The sequence below is a fragment of the Eucyclogobius newberryi genome, unplaced genomic scaffold, assembly GCF_026437365.1.
Source record: "Eucyclogobius newberryi isolate DKJ021-1_F unplaced genomic scaffold, fEucNew1.0.hap1 SCAF_3, whole genome shotgun sequence".
In the NCBI taxonomy this organism is placed as follows: domain Eukaryota; kingdom Metazoa; phylum Chordata; class Actinopteri; order Gobiiformes; family Gobiidae; genus Eucyclogobius; species Eucyclogobius newberryi.
Genome location: NW_027315945.1, coordinates 30,534,905 through 30,556,116, shown reverse-complemented (window position 1 = coordinate 30,556,116; position 21,212 = coordinate 30,534,905). Strand labels below are relative to the sequence as shown.

Here is a 21,212-nt window from a genome sequence, read left to right as displayed (position 1 = left end):
TCATGCTTGCAGAAACAAAAGCACACGTTAAATGCAAGACCGTGTAAATCTTTTATTACAAACATTAATAATTAACAATAATTTAGGTAATGCATCACATCTCTGCATTTGATTCTCCAGTTGTTGAATCACCAGTGCATAAAAGAATCATGAAGGTGAGCGATATATAACCGTGTGTTTTGTGATCCGACCCTGCGTCACTCTAATATTACTCTGGATTCAGTAGTTTTCTTTTTAATGGGTTTGTTTTTTGAGGTTTCAAGTGTTTTGCATTTTCAGTGCGTGTTCCAGGCGAGCGTGAGCACCGAGCGAGCTGGAGCCGCCGAGGTAAAGAAGCCGAGCTCGGGATCCCAAACCTCGAACTCCATCTCGGCCGAGGACCTAAACGAGACGAGGAGCGAGTTAAAGGCGGTATGGACGATTTTTCGGTGATTTGAGAACTCAGGCGGAAGTGCTCATGCGCACTCCCCCGTGTGGACTGATACAACACACACGTGCGTTTGTTTATTAGCGCGACGGAGCGCATCACATCTCTCGTCTCCCGTAGATTTCTGTCCACTTCTGCGTCAGCTCGAACTGTCTTTCTCCGTCTTCATTTTGCCCCGTACACTGGGGGAACTATATTATGATAGATCCATGCGCTTAGACACGCGGGAACGTGGGGACGAGCCTGACGCGGCTGCAGGTGAGCGGTAGGTGCGTTTTATGATTGATACGTGGCAGGACAAATGATTTATCCACGCCACGAGGAAATATGATACAAAAAAATTGCTGAAAAAAATCGTCCATACCACCTTTAAGACATCGTGAACTGAAGTGTGAGGCCGGCATTGAATCCAGTTTGTGTTCATACAAGTTGATGATTATGAAAACGGGAAATCCAAAAAAAAACTACTGATGTTTACAGTCTAGTTCAGTGGTAAACGTGGTCTACAGATAAAAAGGGGGATTAGACTGAGAAGAGAGAGACGAGTGGCTGATAGTTCAAATTGAATGCTTCAGAGTCCTGCTGTGGTACACGTTTAACCTTCAGTTTTTATTCTAAACAAGATTTTGAAGCCTAAATGAGTTCTAATAGTGAACGTAGCGTGTCACTTCACACTTGTCGTTATTTGGTCCTAACTTGAGCCCTTTTTAGTCCTGATGTAGACTTCTGTTGATCCTTTTCTAATCACTGTTTAGTCCAGGTTTATTTTTGGATTCAGTTTGAATTGAGTCCCAATTTTGACCAAACCTGGCAATTTACCTGAACTGGGTCAGTGTGAACCAAGCCAGAACTGATATGGACTGGATTTTTTGATCTGGCAGTATCCCATGTCAAAACCTAGTTAAATTATCAGGAATTTTCAAGGAAGTGCGACTAAATACCAGAAGATTGCCAGTACCAGCAACTGTTTCCCTGGTTACAAGCTTTTTGTGTGTGTCTTGGTTTGAAGCTCTGTTTTCTTGGTGAGAAGAGCTGAGACTGTCGGTTCAAGCGTGAACAGAGCAGATCACGTCTCTGGCAAAAAGTGTAAATAACGGCCAATTTATATTCAGAAGTGCATTGTGTATGTGTAGATGATGCTTGTATTTATTTATTTATATTATTTATTCACCTTTTTATTTAACTTGTAACTGTTTTTTAAGGGGTCATTATTGATTATTGACTCATTTTGATACTATGGGGAAAAAATACCTATAATACACACGCTTTTATTGATACATTTGATCTACTGGTCTAATAATCCTGGCTCCTTGACCAAGAACAATAATAGTTTCTTTAACTTTATTGACGCATGTGGTCATAGTCTACTTACTATAGTTACTGCCCATTCATACATCCTCACCATCACAATCTCACAAAATGTTTTTAAATGCGACAGTCCTTATATCGGGGTTCTAAACTTGAATAAAAGTAATGAAACGGTCATAATGTAGCTAAATCTGAATAATTTACCATGTTGGTCTAAACAAACTGGACACGACTGAGATTCTAAACAGTTTTAGTATCAATTAGCCTGAGTTTAGATTCTTTTTGACAACACTACCTGGTGATTACTGCACATGTGAGGAGGGAATATAAACACATTATCACTATGAACCACACCACTCACCTGTTTAATATGACGAGTACCACTGCTCCGTCTGGTCTGATGAAAGCGGTGTTCTCCAGCTCTGTTTTGAGGTTGGCAGACACTCCCACTCTCTGAGACCCTTTCCACAAAAACGAGCTGCGTCGCACGAATGAAACAAAGTCCAGCGTTAAAGCGACTGCGATGAACGAGCGGGTGAAAACGCAGACCGTACCTGAAGTGGGCCATGGCGTAGAAGCTCGGCTGCTTGTAGAAGATGTCGTTCTGCGCGTCCACTATAACTGGGCTGTCGACAAAGTTTTTAACCCAGTTGGGCCCCCCGGTTTGGTCTAAAGCCAGGTTCCAGTCAGTCCAACCCACGACGTAATGGTTTAAGTCCTGTAGCAAACACACCAGTTTTTAATCCATTATCGGTCAATAAAGGTGTTTAAGGCTGCGTTGAGTGCGTTTTATACTCAAACCTGGATCTAAACCTGGACTAGACACTTGGTTTTAGTCTTGATGTATGACTTGGGTTTGTTTGTTTTTCTAGTCCTGGTCAAGTCCAGTTTAGTTCAGAGTTTACTCCCAGTTTAGTTTTGGAACTCGGCCCAAATCAAGACTGGAACAGGATTAAACTGGGCTCAAACCAGGACCAAACCAGGACCAAACCAGGACCAGTGTGAACTGGTTTGGTCATGGGTTTGGGTGTGTTCACGCCACATAATGATTGAGACTAAACCTAGAACTAATCCAGGACTAAATGGAGTCTACATTAGAATTAAACTAGGCCCAAACTGGGACAAAACCGGCACAAACCTAATCCAAATTTAGTACCAGTTTGATGTGTTTGCAAACGCAGCCTTAAAGTGTAAAAAACCTGAATGACGTGTAATGGCCTGTTTCAGCTCGTTCACAACAGAGCCACAATATCTCCTGTTCCACAAGAGAACGTCAAACTTGTGACGCCAAATCTGAAGCTAAATGTAAGAAATGTATCCAAAAGTAGCAAAAGATCTGATCAAAGTAAATATTCAATAAAACGCCAGTGTAATTTTGCAGTATTTGTGCAATACTAGAAGACATTTACAGGTTTGTTTTGGATCTCAGTGGTTCTTAAAGCGCCTTCAAGTGCTGCGTGACTATGTAGTAAAGTATCCTGTGTAGTCCTGGTTTAGAACTAGTCTAGACCTACAACAGCCTGTAATTGATCTGATTTGATCTTAGAAGTGGAATAAAGAACATTGCATATTTTGATTCGATTTGCGATTTTTAAGACGCATTAAAACATCTCCAGGACCAAGACTGAAATATGACCTGATGAACGAATAACAAAGAACCGTGTGCATTTCAGAACGTGTTTGTAGAAGTCTAAACTACACATACAACAAGATCTTGCTATAAAAAGTCAAGCTATTTTTTGTTCTTTCCATAATTTTGCCATTTGATGATTGTGCCAACTCAAACTGTGAGTTCAATTGTAGCATACAGTGTTGTGCAGCCCCAATGAGAACAAACATTTTAGATTATTTACACAACGAGAAAAATGAAATGTAAATGTGTCACCTCCAGAATGTCGCGTGCGTACTGTTCCGCCCTGTCCCAGCTGCCGAGCTTCACCCCTCGGTCCAGCGGGCTCCAGCCGGCGCAGGCCTCCGTCCCGAACAGGTAATACTCGGGGTAAAGGTGGTGCGTCGTCCCCAGGCTCAGCTCGGCCGGGACCACGCAGTCAAAGTACCAGTGAACCGCCACACCGTGAATGTACCGGCCGGCGTGCATGTCGCTCAGCACCTCAAAGAACCACACAAAGACATGTTTGTACGCCACGCTTTTTACTCAAGTGATGATGTAAAGTTGTGAGGACTCGATGCAAACACGTTCAGACCCAAACCGTCTAAAATATTTAGTTTTACGCGTGCGATCCGAGCTAAACCGGGTCTAGAACGGGAAGAAAATGGAAGTAAATCATGTTAAAAACTTAGGGCAAACAAATGATACAGTAAAGAATTAAAGGTAGAATTAGAGTTCTATGGCAGAATTGTACTCTTCTCATGGTTTATTGTTAATATCTCTGCAATTAAATCCTCAAAGCTGGTCTAATTCATAGTAACGATACTGCGATTAAAAAAAATAATATAAGAAAATTACAAATGGACAATTGGAAATCATCAAATGTACAAAGACACGGCCAATATTTGTCAAACTGTAGAACTTGATACATTTTACATTACATTACATTTACATTTTAATGTTAAAAGTTAAGGTTTAAAATGAATTAAAACACTCTAGAAATTGGAAATGATGAGACATGCCCTATGTTTACGTGTATATATATGTATTTATATTTAGAACTGGAATCCGTACTGTCGATTCCAGCCTCGGAGTCATTTGGAATCGAATGCGGAAATGTGGCATCGCACATTCCTACACCTCGCCCCGGCAACATTGAGGAGTGGGTCAAATGCAACGAAGTCATGGAACAGAACTATGGGTCATTCTCACCCTGGCCCGCTCCTCCTCGACTCACCACTTTGGCCCAGTGCGGCAGCAGCAGTCGATTATCATCCAGGATTAGGACGTGCGTGTGTTTGAACCGAGAGGCGTGAAGCGCAGGGCCCAGGTCCAGAGCCACCCAGTCCCTCTGCTCCTCCGGCGTGAACCCCAGGGCCTGGAAACTGCAAAGGCGTAAATGCAGAGACCCCCGAAACAGTGACATGTTCCCCCCAGCAACGTGCCCCGCCCCACCACTGTCATTTGAGTCTATTGTAAACTGGTTCAACAGGTGACGCTTTTTGCTTCTTTTATTGCAAGTTAAACAACAAAAACGATATGGTATGGTGAGAAAAAGACAGATTCATAATTAAATCGGAACTTTATCTGACATTTGACTCATAAAGCAGTTAAAAGCGTCTGTAAAGGACAATTATAAGACATTATTATTGATTTATTATTAGTTCAAACTCAAACAGCATTGGCACATACCTGTAGTTTGTCATTTTCCCTGCAGTGGGCTCGTTTCCTGTGGTCAACGCCCAGAAAGTCAAGTTGTATTTTGCATATTCTTCAAAAAAACTGGTGGCAGAGAAGGAAAAGCAGATGTAACTATCACTTCCTGCTGTCTTACTTTACACCCTGATCGAGGCAGTCGCACGTGCTGACCGGATGTAATACTGTGCCCAGGTTTTATGCTCTTTGCCTCCAGGAGTTCCTTTCAAAGAGCCTTTTCCAGTGAGTGCACCGTTGGTTTTCATCCAGGCGGGGGCGCTCCAGGCACTGGCCAGCAGGGCGAGGGGCCCCGGGGACATGCGCTGGGCTCGCTGCAGGAGAGGGATCTGACCAGAGGGAAAGACAAACATGCAATATGAGGTTTTGACCAGGTTTGTTGAGAACACATCACTGGGTCTATTCACATGAAACTGAACAATTAATGAACAAAGATTTTAAATTAAAGAGATTATTTAAAGTATGTGGTTCAGAGGGAGAAATTTGACTTTTTGTTGTGGTTGTTAAATGGAAATGATTAAAAGTCAATACTGTTTCTGTTCAGGAAATGAACACTGAAAGCCGCTTATAACTACAAAATAAACTAGAACTGAAAATCAAGATAATTCAATGCGAGTGGAAACAAATCCTTATTCATTCTCTTGACAAAATTAACTTAAATAAAATGATCTTTTTTCTATCGAGGCAAAGAGTGGTCATCGTCATCTCAGAGGAACGATTGTTGAAATGACTTTTACTGACTTGGAGATTAGTTTGCGTTATCCAAACTCTAACAAATGCTAACCTGATTCCACATTATTTGCACATTTCGTTCAAAAACCTCGCTTCTAAAGACCAACAAAAGCAGGATTGAATTGTATTTTAAGCCGCTTGTTGTGCTTATGCTTTGGGCAGAGTTGTGTTTATTATCTTTGAGATTACTGGGCAACTAAAAAACTAATATTGTAAAGGGGAAAGTAAACAAAAACCCAATTTATGACATCATAATCTAGTTCAGCGTTTGTGGCCTTTCGGTTTTGATGGTTTCTTCAAAAACGTTGCCTTTCGAGTAATATTGTCCCTCTCCGTCTGAAATGATGACCTAAACGTGTAAATGTATAAGTGTGTAAATGTATAAGTGTGTAAATGTGTAAATGTGTAAATGTATAAGTGTGTAAAAGTGTAAATGTGTAAATGTATAAGTGTGTAAATGTGTAAATGTATAAGTGTGTAAATGTATAAGTGTGTAAATGTATAAGTGTGTAAATGTGTAAATGTATAAGTGTGTAAATGTGTAAGTGTGTAAGTGTGTAAATGTGTAAGTGTGTAAATGTGTAAGTGTGTAAATGTGTAAATGTGTAAGTGTGTAAATGTGTAAGTGTGTAAATGTGTAAGTGTGTAAATGTGTAAATGTATAAGTGTGTAAATGTGTAAATGTGTAAATGTATAAGTGTGTAAATGTGTAAATGTATAAGTGTGTAAATGTGTAAATGTATAAGTGTGTAAATGTGTAAATGTATAAGTGTGTAAATGTATAAGTGTGTAAATGTGTAAGTGTGTAAATGTGTAAGTGTGTAAATGTGTAAATGTATAAGTGTGTAAATGTGTAAATGTGTAAATGTATAAGTGTGTAAATGTGTAAATGTATAAGTGTGTAAATGTGTAAATGTATAAGTGTGTAAATGTGTAAATGTATAAGTGTGTAAATGTATAAGTGTGTAAGTGTGTAAGTGTGTAAGTGTGTAAATGTGTAAGTGTGTAAGTGTGTAAGTGTGTAAGTGTGTAAGTGTGTAAGTGTGTAAGCGTGTAAGCGTGTAAGCGTGTAAGCGTGTAAGCGTGTAAGCGTGTAAGCGTGTAAGCGTGTAAGCGTGTAAGCGTGCGTGTATGCGTGCATGCGTGCGTGTAAGAAACGGCGCAGACCTTTCGCTGCGTGTCTTCTGGGGCGAGGCTGAAGCGGTCGAGGCGATAGTCGTTGGGCGTGTCGGCGTATGTGTACAAGCGCGTGGAGAAATCACAGCTGGCCACAGGAACACGCACCACAGTGTAGCCGATACCTGAGCAACAACAACAATAATAAACAGACCAGCGACAGTGTAAACGGACAAATACACGACTTGTTTAAGCTGAAGAACGTGTCCAATTTTGATCAGGACAAGAGGAAACTGTTGTTAAAGATCGGCACCAGGCGTTTAATCCACAGAAAAAGGAAGTAATTTGACTTTTTGTGGTAAATAGGACTGAAAGTCTGTCTTTTTTATGTTTGTAAAAAAATCGACATTGATTTATTAAAAAGAAACAAAAACGTAAATGCAAAATTGCGATGGATCAAAATGAAAAGAAAAAAACCAACAGCAAAACACTGCGACTATTTGTTTTCGCTGATGTCAAGAGGACAGATTTGTTTGTGTTATAATTAAATTATCATTGCAATTTTACAATAAATTGGATGTTTAATGACACCTGCAATAGAAAACAAAAGTGAAATAATTCATGTTCAGATTCTAATAAATTGCCATTGGTATAATAAAGCATGTATACAGCTCATATCTTATAACATTCTTACAATTAGCCTTCAAATATATAATTTTATATTGATATATATATACACATACACAGGAGTTTTATACTTCTTTTTGCATGGATCACACTTTGTTTACAAGTTTCTGATGTGTTATTCAAGTGTTATGATTTTTTGCATGTTTTAAACTATTGACGATCATCAAGGTTTTAGTCCTGATTGTTATAACAACAGTTATTACGTTATAACGTGTTGAGCTGATCAGAATAATATACTTGTGCTTGACAATGTTTAACCTCGAGAGGAGAAATACTGCCTCAGGAGCTGGTCCTGAGCAGCAGACGACAGTGACATGATGTTGATGGCTGCAGCGTCAGTCATGGCTCCTCCAAATCCCATGATCTTCTGGTACTTTTGACTGCGGCTGATGGTTATTCTGACTCCTGGAGGAGACACAACATTTAGTGTTTGTGTGACGCTCAAACACAGAGACTATAAACATGAGTGACCTTACGTGACCCTGTGCTGTTTGTCCAAAACGCTCCTTGTCCCGGCTCAAATCTACTGCCCGCCATGTTACTCAGGTACGAGGAGTACTTTCCCACCGGAGGAAGGGCTCCTACCATCATGTCATCACAATACGTGGCATTGCACACGCACACCACAGAGCCATGGCCAAAGTCCTTGGCAACACATTTGGTGCTTTCTCCAGGGGAAGACAAAAAGTCACATGAAGACACATTTAACACATTGTATGTGTTTAAGTCTGTAGAAAAAAACTTAATATCGACTATATTATCAATTGTGGTTCTTGCACCGCTCCTCCAGATTGAATTTATGTTTTTAGGTCTATTTAATATAAACACAAATTGTGCATTATTTAATGATTAATCCTTAAAATTACATTAATTTCAAATCCCAAATCAGATCTTAGGTCAGGAAAGACTCAGTTAGGGCTGTGATTATATTTAGTAGTCAAAACTTTATTCGATTGTATATTTAGATTTTGTAAATATATTTTAAACTAAATAAAGTTTGGAGTAACTTGCCAAAGTTAGTAATGCCATTGTCTGTGTTATAAAAGGTTTATAGTCAGTATAGTCCAGAGTCTTCTTTACCCATGTGTTATTACCTGTTCTGACATGTGTGGAGAGGAAGAACAGAGCTACAAGAGCAGGTGCCAACGACGACACCATTTTACCTGTTAAAACAAGTAAATGTGGTGAAGCTAAAGTGCTAAAGTCCCAGCTTCACAGGCGGGACACATCCTGGTTCACTTCAGCTGACACCATCATATTCTATTGTTATATCAGTAAATGCACTGGACAAAGACAAACACTTACCCGAGCCGTGTCAGGCAGAGACTTGGACATGTCCCGAGTAAAAAACAAGGTGTTTTCAGAGCTGTTTTTGAGCAGTTTGTAGCTAAGTTTGTAGCTGCTTTGCGCACGCGGTTTGTTTTGACAATTGAAACTCAGGGCAGTCACGTGATCTGGTCACGTGAACACGAGTGCAGTGACACGACCCGGCCACTAGATGGTGCTGTTTAAAACTCCAGCCCCGGGAACATCTATGATAGAACTTTGTTACAATTAAACACATTATGAGAGAACTATGTTACAATTAAACAGATTATTATTATGAGAGAACTGTTACAATTAAACACATTATTATGATAGAACTGTGTGTTACAATTAAACACATTATGAGAGAACTGTGTGTTACAATTAAACACATTATTATGATAGAACTATGTTACAATTAAACATATTATGATGAATACTGTATTGTCCATTGAATGATTGTTTCAAATATGACACGTTATAGTTGCTAATAATACATTTCTTTTAAGGCGAGACAATACAACTAAACTGTCAAATCTCATCCTTAACAATTTAATATTTTTTTTACAGAGGAAATACACTAAAGATGGAGGAGATATTCTACTAAGTAATATTTTCAGATATATTGCTGTTTTTGAATTCATTTCTATATTTTTTATTTATGAACTATCATTGGGCATCAAAAGATTTTCTATGCCTCGTTCATTAAAGTTTTCACTCCATCAGGCACATATTTACACCAAATTCCTTTACATTTGTTTGGTTTCTATATCAACCAAAATCAACAACAAAAAAAAAATTCAGATTTCCCAAATATGTGCAATTTTTACACACAAAATTACTGTTTCACTATAACAAAAACAAAAAAATATATGTTGTTTTCATCATGTTAAGTAAATTATCTCTAAATGTAAGTTTTTTTCATATTCACCTGCAGTGTCTCATTTGAATTAAGGAAAATAAAACAAACAATTTTAAATATGAAAGAAGCGCACACATTTATTTACAAAGGCAACTTTACAGTATGTAATATACAGCACGTGGACGTTTGAGGACTTTGGACAGTTCAAAAGATGAAATAGTTTGTTTACAACTGTCGATTTCCACTGTGAAGTTACTCTATTGACATTATAAAAAGGCACAGACTTTGTCCAACATCCATGGATTTCTGTTGCTCAAAAAGACAAGCTCTTTTTTCCCTTCCTCCGTTTGACCTGTCGAACAAACACAAAAACACAAGAGCAAATTAAGACTTTCCGTTGTGTAACAATCCCCGATACGCACAAAACGCAATTACTTTGTGGATGTTGCAGCCAGTGGCGGTCGACGTAGTAGAGGTAACAGCTCTCGAACTCTTTCTCGCTGTAGTTGGACACGGACACGGGGATGAAGGGATCCATGCAGTCGAATCCTCTCTGTTTGGGAACAAAAACGGTTAAAAAGGGTCGAGTTCGTGACAAACGTGGAGCCAAATATTGAAAAATCCAGTGGAGGAAAGGCTGAAAGTCTGTGGTTTAAGATTCCAAATGCAGATGTTTTGACCTGACAGGAGACAGATGGATAATGGCGATCGGGCTGATAAAACGGTCAACAGGACGTGCGCTGTGCTGCGTCTGGGTCAATGAACAACACTTAATGTGACAATCGATTAGTCCAGCAATTGTTCTTTCAATTAATTGATTGGCTGGTTGGATTTGTTTTGTTTTTTAGTACTAAATTTGGCTAAAAGATAAAGCTGAAGCGATGCAACTCTGTGTTGTATTTATAGTGTATTTATTTACCTTTTTTTTTTATTTTATTTTGTTGTATTGTATCTATCGTTTCATCATTATGGTTAGGAGCATGGGCAGAGCAAGTGTTTTTAATGTTTCGTGTGCAGCATTTTCAATTTCTACTATGTGCTATATCAATAAAGTGAAGAATACTCGCAGGCAAAACTGTTATTTCTTCAGAACACAAAACTTTTACACTCTTTTTGATGCAATCACTGCTTCCGGCTCATAAAACCTCTTCTCTGGAATCCATCCTCGCATAACCGAGTCTGCAGACAAGCTAACGACTCTTCGATCATTACATTAAGTTGATGGTCATTTGAATAATCGTTAAGATGCTCCGATTTGAGGCGGACGTTTGATACAAGAGGAACGCGATCGACTGGAAATAGACAAATAAAGAAGGATCCCTGAATGAAATACAAATGTAATTGACGTGGACCTGTCCCAGCAGCTCTTGAGGCCTGTAGGACAACTTGGACGTGTAGAGCGATCCGGTCTGAGACAGCGTGGCGATGACGGCTCCTCCGGTCTGAAAACAGATTAAATTTGTTATAGAGTTTGTATAATGACTAAATATAAAGAACGCTTGTACGACTCACTCACCCAGTCATTCCTCATCAGTTTCCTTGCATTATGAATCAGTGTGAGCTCGTCCGGATCCACCTGAGAAACACGGCACGTTTCAGACAGAGCATTCAAGTTAAACCCAGAGCATTCAAGTTAAACCCAGAGCATTCAAGTTAAACCCAGAGCATTTAAGCTAAACCCAGAACATTTAAGCTAAACCCAGAGCATTTAAGCTAAACCCAGAGCATCTAAGCTAAACCCAGAGCATTTAAGCAAAACCCAGAGCATCTAAGCTAAACCCAGAGCATTTAAGCTAAACCCAGAGCATTTAAGCAAAACCCAGAGCATCTAAGCTAAACCCAGAGCATTTAAGCTAAACCCAGAGCATTCAAGCTAAACCCAGAGCATTTAAGCTAAACCCAGAGCATCTAAGCTAAACCCAGAGCATTTAAGCTAAACCCAGAGCATTCAAGTTAAACCCAGAGCATTTAAGCTAAACCCAGAGCATTTAAGCTAAACCCAGAGCATCTAAGCTAAACCCAGAACATCTAAGCTAAACCCAGAGCATCTAAGCTAAACCCAGAGCATCTAAGCAAAACCCAGAGCATTCAAGCTAAACCCAGAGCATTTAAGCTAAACCCAGAGCATCTAAGCTAAACCCAGAGCATTTAAGCTAAACCCAGAGCATTTAAGCAAAACCCAGAGCATCTAAGCTAAACCCAGAGCATTTAAGTTAAACCCAGAGCATTTAAGCTAAACCCAGAACATCTAAGCTAAACCCAGTGCATCTAAGCTAAACCCAGAGCATCTAAGCTAAACCCAGAGCATTTAAGCTAAACCCAGAGCATTCAAGTTAAACCCAGAGCATTTAAGCTAAACCCAGAGCATTTAAGCTAAACCCAGAGCATCTAAGCTAAACCCAGAACATCTAAGCTAAACCCAGAGCATCTAAGCTAAACCCAGAGCATCTAAGCAAAACCCAGAGCATTCAAGCTAAACCCAGAGCATTTAAGCTAAACCCAGAGCATCTAAGCTAAACCCAGAGCATTTAAGCTAAACCCAGAGCATTTAAGCAAAACCCAGAGCATCTAAGCTAAACCCAGAGCATTTAAGTTAAACCCAGAGCATTTAAGCTAAACCCAGAACATCTAAGCTAAACCCAGTGCATCTAAGCTAAACCCAGAGCATCTAAGCTAAACCCAGAGCATCTAAGCAAAACCCAGAGCATTCAAGCTAAACCCAGAGCATTTAAGCTAAACCCAGAGCATCTAAGCTAAACCCAGAGCATTTAAGCTAAACCCAGAACATTTAAGCTAAACCCAGAGCATCTAAGCTAAACCCAGAGCATCTAAGCTAAACCCAGAGCATCTAAGCTAAACCCAGAGCATCTAAGCTAAACCCAGAGCATTCAAGTTAAACCCAGAGCATTCAAGTTAAACCCAGAGCATCTAAGCTAAACCCAGAGCATTTAAGCTAAACCCAGAGCATTCAAGTTAAACCCAGAGCATTTAAGCTAAACCCAGAACATCTAAGCTAAACCCAGTGCATCTAAGCTAAACCCAGAGCATCTAAGCTAAACCCAGAGCATCTAAGCAAAACCCAGAGCATTCAAGTTAAACCCAGAGCATTCAAGTTAAACCCAGAGCATTCAAGTTAAACCCAGAGCATTCAAGCTAAACCCAGAGCATTTAAGCTAAACCCAGAGCATTTAAGCTAAACCCAGAACATTTAAGCTAAACCCAGAACATTTAAGCTAAACCCAGAACATTTAAGCTAAACCCAGAACATTTAAGCTAAACCCAGAGCATCTAAGCTAAACCCAGAGCATTTAAGCTAAACCCAGTGCATCTAAGCTAAACCCAGAGCATCTAAGCTAAACCCAGAGCATCTAAGCTAAACCCAGAGCATCTAAGCTAAACCCAGAGCATCTAAGCAAAACCCAGAGCATTCAAGCAAAACCCAGAGCATTCAAGCTAAACCCAGAGCATTTAAGCTAAACCCAGAACATTTAAGCTAAACCCAGAGCATCTAAGCTAAACCCAGAGCATCTAAGCTAAACCCAGAGCATCTAAGCTAAACCCAGAGCATCTAAGCTAAACCCAGAACATTTAAGCTAAACCCAGAGCATTTAAGCAAAACCCAGAGCATTTAAGCTAAACCCAGAACATTTAAGCTAAACCCAGAACATTTAAGCTAAACCCAGAGCATTTAAGCAAAACCCAGAGCATCTAAGCTAAACCCAGAGCATCTAAGCTAAACCCAGAGCATCTAAGCTAAACCCAGAGCATCTAAGCTAAACCCAGAATATCTAAGCTAAACCCAGAATATCTAAGCTAAACCCAGAATATCTAAGCTAAACCCAGAACATCTAAGCTAAACCCAGAACATCTAAGCTAAACCCAGAACATTTAAGCTAAACCCAGAGCATTTAAGCTAAACCCAGAGCATTTAAGCTAAACCCAGAACATCTAAGCTAAACCCAGAACATCTAAGCTAAACCCAGAACATTTAAGCTAAACCCAGAACATCTAAGCTAAACCCAGAACATCTAAGCTAAACCCAGAACATCTAAGCTAAACCCAGAACATTTAAGCTAAACCCAGAACATTTAAGCTAAACCCAGAACATCTAAGCTAAACCCAGAACATCTAAGCTAAACCCAGAACATTTAAGCTAAACCCAGAACATTTAAGCTAAACCCAGAGCATTTAAGCAAAACCCAGAGCATCTAAGCTAAACCCAGAGCATCTAAGCTAAACCCAGAATATCTAAGCTAAACCCAGAATATCTAAGCTAAACCCAGAATATCTAAGCTAAACCCAGAACATCTAAGCTAAACCCAGAACATCTAAGCTAAACCCAGAACATTTAAGCTAAACCCAGAGCATTTAAGCTAAACCCAGAACATCTAAGCTAAACCCAGAACATCTAAGCTAAACCCAGAACATCTAAGCTAAACCCAGAACATTTAAGCTAAACCCAGAACATCTAAGCTAAACCCAGAACATCTAAGCTAAACCCAGAACATCTAAGCTAAACCCAGAACATTTAAGCTAAACCCAGAACATTTAAGCTAAACCCAGAACATCTAAGCTAAACCCAGAACATCTAAGCTAAACCCAGAACATTTAAGCTAAACCCAGAACATTTAAGCTAAACCCAGAACATTTAAGCTAAACCCAGAACATTTAAGCTAAACCCAGAACATCTAAGCTAAACCCAGAACATCTAAGCTAAACCCAGAACATTTAAGCTAAACCCAGAACATTTAAGCAAAACCCAGCCTTTGTCCGGGCGAATCTCACCGCGCTTTTGTCTTCCTTTTTGATGGTGGACTTTCCCCAAAGAGCGTTGACGCCGTCCACGGCCACGGCCAGACGGAAGGGCGACTCGGACCCGCCGCTCTGTGACTTCAGCTCCTTCATGACGGCGCCCACGACATCGCTGCTGCTCTTCACGCGGGAGATGCCCTGCGAAGAAGAAGATGGAGGAGGAAGGAGGAGAAGAATGAGCAACGCCGGTTAATCCCACGGAACAAGTGTGAAAACGCCCAATGACGTGATAATCATAGAGGGAAACCAAAGCACACCTGATCCACGAGTTCTCCGAGCGAACTCCCTTCTTCAGTGAACTCTCTCTTCGTCCACACGTAGCGATGTTTTGTCTTTATCTGAGAAAACAACCGTTTAAAGAGTCTTTAAATGGAGCTCAGCAGTGTCAACAGTGAAAAGCAGTAACATTTTCCATTCATTTAGACTTCAGAATAGAATGCGACTGCTGCTGCTTCTTTGTTTCAGAAAAGTACATTATAATAATATATAATTTACTTTCTGTGACTCGTGCGTTTCACATCCTGTTGCATTAATGACGTCCGATGCTCAGGGTCAAACAGTTTTTATTCTAAACGGGCTTTGACAGATTCTATAGCCTCCTATGGACTTTTAATAGTAAAAGAGTTTATAAAGGCATAACGGAGGCTCAGCGGCTACAGTATGTGGTAACTCATGCCCCAAAAACATATTTAAAACTTGATACTTGAAAGTGTTATTAAAAAGTAGCGGTTAATGACGTTTCAGAGAGAGATTTTAAACATAATTTCATCTCTTGTAAGTCATCTTGTTTTAATTTGTTTGCCTCCGGTGGTGTCAAATTTAAAACTTAATTTTGATACTTAAAAGAAGGACAACGAGACACCAATTTTGACACTACAATGATAATTAAAGACATTTAAAAGGTAATTTCAACACATAATATTTGTAGTTTCTTGCGCGTTACCATGTAATCTTTATGTACCCTCTATTTCTAATATATATACACACCGGTATATAGTTGTAGCATCGATTAGTATTGACCCTGAACAAGCTTGTTTTTGTTTGTTTTGTTTTCGGAACTATAAGTTACACCTTTTTTCATAGTTTTGGCCGGGGTGCGACTTATACTTATATTTATACTTATACTTATACTCCGGAGCGACTTATGTGATATTATTTGTTATTTTCACACTTGCAACCGCATTTCATACTCCAGTTTTTTTCTTCTCTATAATGCATTTTTTTATGGCTGGTGCGACTTATACTCGAGTGCAACTTATAGTCTGGAAAATACGGTACTCAGCCATATAAAAAAAGTGCATACAAACTCTTTTGACAAGAAATGTAAAAGATAAAAAACATACCTCTTCACCCAAGCCTATGACCTCCCCTACCCCTAGCCTCCTCTACCCCATTGCCTACTCTCCTGTTACATCCCCATCTTTTTTCTCTCTACTTCTTCTGTCTTGTTCATTTTATCTGTATATTAATGTGTATTGTACGTGTTGTCCCCCCCTGTCTGTAAATACCCCCCCTTTTTTTTATTATGTTCAGCGTCTTTGGGTCACTGAAAAGCGCTATATAAATAAAAGTTATTATTATTATTATTATTATTATTATTATTATTATTATTATTATTATTATTATTATTATTATTATTATAATAGGTAAAAGAAAGAGGAGAAAAAGAAGATACCTTTGTCATGAACGGCTCGTTGGTGATTTTGAAGTTGCGTAACCATTCGGTGGCTTGCAGCGGCTGGTCAAAACGAGCGGGATTGAAGGACGACTGGAGCAGCTCCTTGCAGTTTTTGACCCAACGGTGCGCTACGAAAACAGCAGCAAACATAAACGGGCTGCGCCACAATCAAACTGAAAGAGAAGCGAGCCTCACCGTCGGGAACGTGCAGAACGAGCCAACCCTGCGTGTAACAGAAGTGAAGCGCGTGACACAGGGACATGGTCTTTCCGCTGCCGTTTGTCCCGTCTGAACGCACCGTTAAGCTAAACATTCACAATCGAACACGTGGAGCCGGAGCACAAACTTGCGTATTAAAAAAAAGGATACAAAATACATATCTCTGCGCAGGCTTGTTGTAGTCCGTTTGTTTAAGACAGGAGATGACTTCGAGGGCTGGTGGTCTTATCATGACACAGGCTTCATTAAACGTCTTTATCTGGGAATATAATAGATACTTTAATTAAATCCATCAAAGCGAGCTGATGGAGCTGGGCCGTCAGAAACCAACCTGCAGCTGGTATCGAGGCGGCAGTCCGTGGGGAAAGAGAGTGCGCATGTGCGCAGCAGGAACTGTGTAAAACTGTCCAGCGTGGTTTTCTGTCTGGCAGGCCTGGACAACACAGAAAACAGAATAAAACACACAAAACCAACTCACGTCAATGGGGTCAGCGCCGTACTCCTACAGCGTTCAGTAAATGATGGATGGAACTATGAACTTTGGGGCTCAATATTTATCATGTGAACATTTTCTTTGTAATACTGGAGAGTTTTGTCTCCCTGTGGCTCAGAGAATACTTTAAAGCAGCTCTGCTTGTGTCTCTCCATGGCCAAACTACATCTCTGACATGTTAGTGCCATATGAACCGTAACTCTGAGGACCTCAGGGACCGGCCTCCTGCTGGTGCCAGAGTAAGGACTAAACATGGACGGCCTCCTGCTGGTGCCAGAGTCAGGACTAAACATGGACTGGCCTCCTGCTGGTGCCCAGAGTCAGGACTAAACATGGACGGCCTCCTGCTGGTGCCAGAGTCAGGACTAAACATGGACTGGCCTCCTGCTGGTGCCCAGAGTCAGGACTAAACATGGACGGCCTCCTGCTGGTGCCCAGAGTCAGGACTAAACATGGACTGGCCTCCTGCTGGTGCCCAGAGTCAGGACTAAACATGGACTGGCCTCCTGCTGGTGCCCAGAGTCAGGACTAAACATGGACCGGCCTCCTGCTGGTGCCCAGAGTCAGGACTAAACATGGACCGGCCTCCAGCTGGTGCCCAGAGTCAGGACTAAACATGGACCGGCCTCCAGCTGGTGCCCAGAGTCAGGACTAAACATGGACCGGCCTCCTGCTGGTGCCAGAGTCAGGACTAAACATGGACCGGCCTCCTGCTGGTGCCAGAGTCAGGACTAAACATGGACCGGCCTCCTGCTGGTGCCAGAGTCAGGACTAAACATGGACCGGCCTCCTGCTGGTGCCAGAGTCAGGACTAAACATGGACCGGCCTCCTGCTGGTGCCAGAGTCAGGACTAAACATGGACCGGCCTCCTGCTGGTGCCAGAGTCAGGACTAAACATGGACCGGCCTCCAGCTGGTGCCAGAGTCAGGACTAAACATGGACCGGCCTCCTGCTGGTGCCAGAGTCAGGACTAAACATGGACCGGCCTCCTGCTGGTGCCAGAGTCAGGACTAAACATGGACCGGCCTCCTGCTGGTGCCAGAGTCAGGACTAAACATGGACCGGCCTCCTGCTGGTGCCAGAGTCAGGACTAAACATGGACCGGCCTCCTGCTGGTGCCAGAGTCAGGACTAAACATGGACCGGCCTCCTGCTGGTGCCAGAGTCAGGACTAAACATGGACCGGCCTCCTGCTGGTACCAGAGTCAGGACTAAACATGGACCGGCCTCCTGCTGGTGCCCAGAGTCAGGACTAAACATGGAGCGGCCTCCTGCTGGTGCTAGAGTCTTCCTGAAGATGTGAGACAGATTCTACTCTGACAATGTTCAAATCTAAGCTAAAAACTGTTTTGTTTAGCTGTGCATATGAAAATATTTAATTTGCCCTCTTCCCTTGATACGTCATAAGGCGCTGGTACAGCTGGCAGCCCGGTGTAAACGCTCTCTCTTCTTTCTCACACTTATTGTGCTTTATCTCCTATATTTTGTAAATATAGTTAGTATATTTTTTTCTATTTTACTGTACGATAGGGACACGCGCTGGAATAGTTTTTTAATTCAACTGTTTTTGACTTTTTTCGGCTGGATTTGAGCGTTTTTCGTTGCGTTCGTTGTGTTGTTGTGACGTGAGCTAGCTCCGAGCGAGCCCACCTGCCCCCCCCCCCGCGCCCTCCGGCCGCGCTAAAGTACGGCGTGTCGTCGGTACACGTTTATATACACGTTTATATGAAAGAGGAACTTCACGAACGATCGGGACACGCACTGGAATCGCTTTAAATTAACGTGTTTTGACTTTATTCGGCTGGATTGAGTGTTTTCGTCGTGTCGTTGCGATGTGTCTTGGCTCTGAGCCCCCCGGCTCCGGCCCCGCCCCCCGGCTCCGGCCCCGCCCCCCGGCTCCGGCCCCGCCCCCCGGCTCCGGCCCCGCCCCGCGTTTCCACAAAGGAGGAACTCATGAAACTGCGGAGAACAGTCGTCTTACCCGGAGATCGTCACGTTATCCCGGCGCAATACTGACCTAACCTAATACTGATGTGCAATTCTGTCATATGTGCAATTACTGTGAAATTCATGTGCAATTCATGTGCAATTACTGTGAAATCCATGTGCAATCTATGTGCTGTCGTGACACATATTCATGTGCAATTACTGTCGGGATCACATGCAATGGTATTTATTTATTTATTTGTCTATGGGAGTTTTTGTTTATTTATAGGAGATCTTCTACTGAAAGTGTTTTTCAGACTTCCTATAAGTGATCTGTTCTTCTGGATCTATCTCTGTATCTACCTGCGTTGCACCAATGAAATTTCCCCATGTGGGACAATAAAGGAATATCTTATCTTATCTTATCTTTCATGTCTTAAACTGTTTTGTCATGTGATTTTAATGCATTTTCCAGTTGTGTGATGCTGTTTGAATTGTCTTGTGTACAAATTGTGCTTTTTTTGTTATTTTGGTGTAATGTGATTTGAGCTGTAGGATAAGATATTCCTTTATTGTCCACACATGGGGAAATTTCATTGTTGCAACGCAGGTAGATACAGAGGAAAAGGACAGATAACTTATAGGAAGTTTAAAAAAAAAAAACACTTAATAGAAGAACTCTTATAAACAAAACTCTTATAAACAAAACTCTTATAAAAACTCCTATAGACAAAACCTCTCATTTCCTAATAAGGAATGGAGGGGAAAAATAGAGATAAAATTAAATAACATAAAAACAGCTAGCGTAAGACAAGATAATACTAATAATAATGGTAAAATAAACACTCTATTTTCATCAGTTATATGCACATGAATGTGACATTATTGCATGTGAGTACGACAGTAATTGCACATGAATACAGGGGGCCGATATAAACAATATTGTACATTTAACAACACGTTTAATCCTCCTGCTTTAGGCTTACTGCGTCCGTGGCACAGTACTTCCAATAAGATTATTTATCGTAATATTTTCTGAAACAACAATATACTGCGCTTCAAATTGTGTTATTTGACAAGACAGTTTGACCCAGAGGCTAATATCCTCAAACATTTATTAAAGTTGGAGATAGCCTGTTGTTTGGCCCTTTGGTCATGTTGTGGTCGTGTTCAGAGCTGTATCAGAGCATCATTACTTTCAGACTTTACTCAAAAAAAGAACAAAAGAACAAACTGTCAAATAGAAAACATGTAGTCAGAACTTGTGCTTACTGGATCATGCTCTGGGCTTCTGAAGATGGAGAATTGCTCTGGATAAGAGTGATCGGCCAGAGCCTCCTGCTGCTGGCTGTAAACAGAGGCGTGCAGCGACCTTGCATGGCTAATCTGCAAACATTTACAGACTTTTAGAGAAAACAACAGTGGGAAAGAGACGCAGACGCAACCGAACACGTACGGGAGGCTTCTTACCGTCTGTCGCACGCGTGATGACAGCCTTTGGAGCGCCATTGTCTGCAAAGGTTTAACACAGTGTTGGTTTGATGCACGGCACACTTAAGCAGAGAATATAGCAGTGTCAGAATAGCTGTTGTCATAATGCCTCCTCCTGTAACCCATGCTGTAACCTTGTACAATTAGCTAAGCGTTAGCATGCGTGCGAAAAGAGCGCGTCGGGGCCAAAAGAAGAAGCTAATCATATTTACCTGAAGGTCTCACCGGGAGCTACAGCCGGCCAAGTGTCATGGGCTGAAGTGTAAAGAAGAAGCTCAGAATCTGGAATTATTGTGTCAAATCCCCGCATCAGCAGAAGAGACAGCGCGGAGCGTGCAGCGCGGAGCCGGATGTGATGTCACGAGAACAAAACTCATGAACCAATCATGATGCCGGATTCAGAGGCGACTGGAGAAAAATGGGACGTGACTTTGGGGTCGACCCTGTCCGGTCTGTCCCCTGTGTGCTCTGTCCGGTCTGTCCCCCGTGTGCTCTGTCCGGTCTGTCCCCTGTGTGCTCTGTCCGGTCTGTCCCCCGTGTGCACTGTCCCATGGTCTGTCCCCGTGTGCTCCGTCCGGTCTGTCCCATGGTCTGTCCCCTGAGTGCTCTGTCCGGTCTGTCCCATGGTCTGTCCCCCGTGTGCACTGTCCCATGGTCTGTCCCCCGTGTGCTCTCTCCCATGGTCTGTCCCCCGTGTGGTCTGTCCCCCGTGTGCTCTGTCCGGTCTGTCCCATGGTCTGTCCCCCGTGTGGTCTGTCCCCCGTGTGCTCTGTCCGGTCTGTCCCATGGTCTGTCCCCCGTGTGGTCTGTCCGGTCTGTCCCATGGTCTGTCCC

At 41.7% G+C, this 21,212-nt stretch overlaps 2 protein-coding genes across 3 annotated transcripts; both read right to left on the bottom strand.

The window, feature by feature from the left end:
- Positions 1 to 149: 149 nt before the first annotated feature.
- gba1 (glucosylceramidase beta 1) lies at positions 150 to 9,045 on the bottom strand. Its single transcript, XM_072460295.1, has 12 exons — positions 8,898 to 9,045; positions 8,687 to 8,755; positions 8,069 to 8,260; positions 7,851 to 7,997; positions 6,957 to 7,090; positions 5,214 to 5,386; positions 5,037 to 5,126; positions 4,582 to 4,729; positions 3,621 to 3,845; positions 2,290 to 2,453; positions 2,097 to 2,213; positions 150 to 381 (listed from the first exon to the last, which is right to left on the bottom strand). The coding sequence occupies exons 2-12, from the start codon at positions 8,748 to 8,750 to the stop codon at positions 276 to 278; spliced, it is 1,560 nt and encodes a 519-aa protein (XP_072316396.1). The 5' UTR covers positions 8,751 to 8,755; positions 8,898 to 9,045; the 3' UTR covers positions 150 to 275.
- Positions 9,046 to 9,869: 824 nt separating this feature from the next.
- Positions 9,870 to 20,652, bottom strand: dap3 (death associated protein 3). Of its 2 annotated transcripts, XM_072460694.1 has the most exons (13): positions 20,591 to 20,652; positions 20,358 to 20,399; positions 20,160 to 20,273; positions 16,800 to 16,901; positions 16,619 to 16,727; positions 16,445 to 16,537; positions 16,247 to 16,377; positions 14,829 to 14,909; positions 14,545 to 14,709; positions 11,276 to 11,335; positions 11,112 to 11,201; positions 10,195 to 10,312; positions 9,870 to 10,111 (listed from the first exon to the last, which is right to left on the bottom strand). In XM_072460694.1, the coding sequence occupies exons 2-13, from the start codon at positions 20,394 to 20,396 to the stop codon at positions 10,026 to 10,028; spliced, it is 1,188 nt and encodes a 395-aa protein (XP_072316795.1). In that variant the 5' UTR covers positions 20,397 to 20,399; positions 20,591 to 20,652; the 3' UTR covers positions 9,870 to 10,025. The 2 variants fall into 2 exon arrangements, with proteins under 2 accessions (XP_072316795.1, XP_072316794.1); XM_072460693.1 differs by lacking the exon at positions 20,591 to 20,652 and having other exon boundaries at positions 20,358 to 20,476.
- Positions 20,653 to 21,212: the final 560 nt, after the last annotated feature.

What these genes read in the sequence shown, in the direction of transcription:
- dap3 (XM_072460694.1), bottom strand. Translation starts at nt 20,396, where the DNA reads ATGGCGCTCCAAAGGCTGTCATCACGCGTGCGACAGACG. An exon ending in AACTGATGAGGAATGACTGG is followed by an intron (nt 11,202 to 11,275) that starts GTGAGTGAGTCG and finishes ATCTGTTTTCAG; the next exon opens with ACCGGAGGAGCCGTCATCGC. An exon ending in CTGGCTGCAACATCCACAAA is followed by an intron (nt 10,112 to 10,194) that starts GTAATTGCGTTT and finishes TTTGTTCGACAG; the next exon opens with GTCAAACGGAGGAAGGGAAA.
- gba1 (XM_072460295.1), bottom strand. Translation starts at nt 8,750, where the DNA reads ATGGTGTCGTCGTTGGCACCTGCTCTTGTAGCTCTGTTCTTCCTCTCC. An exon ending in GCAGTATTTCTCCTCTCGAG is followed by an intron (nt 7,091 to 7,850) that starts GTTAAACATTGT and finishes GTTGTTGCTCAG; the next exon opens with GTATCGGCTACACTGTGGTG. An exon ending in TGGGCACAGTATTACATCCG is followed by an intron (nt 5,127 to 5,213) that starts GTCAGCACGTGC and finishes CTCTGCCACCAG; the next exon opens with TTTTTTTGAAGAATATGCAA.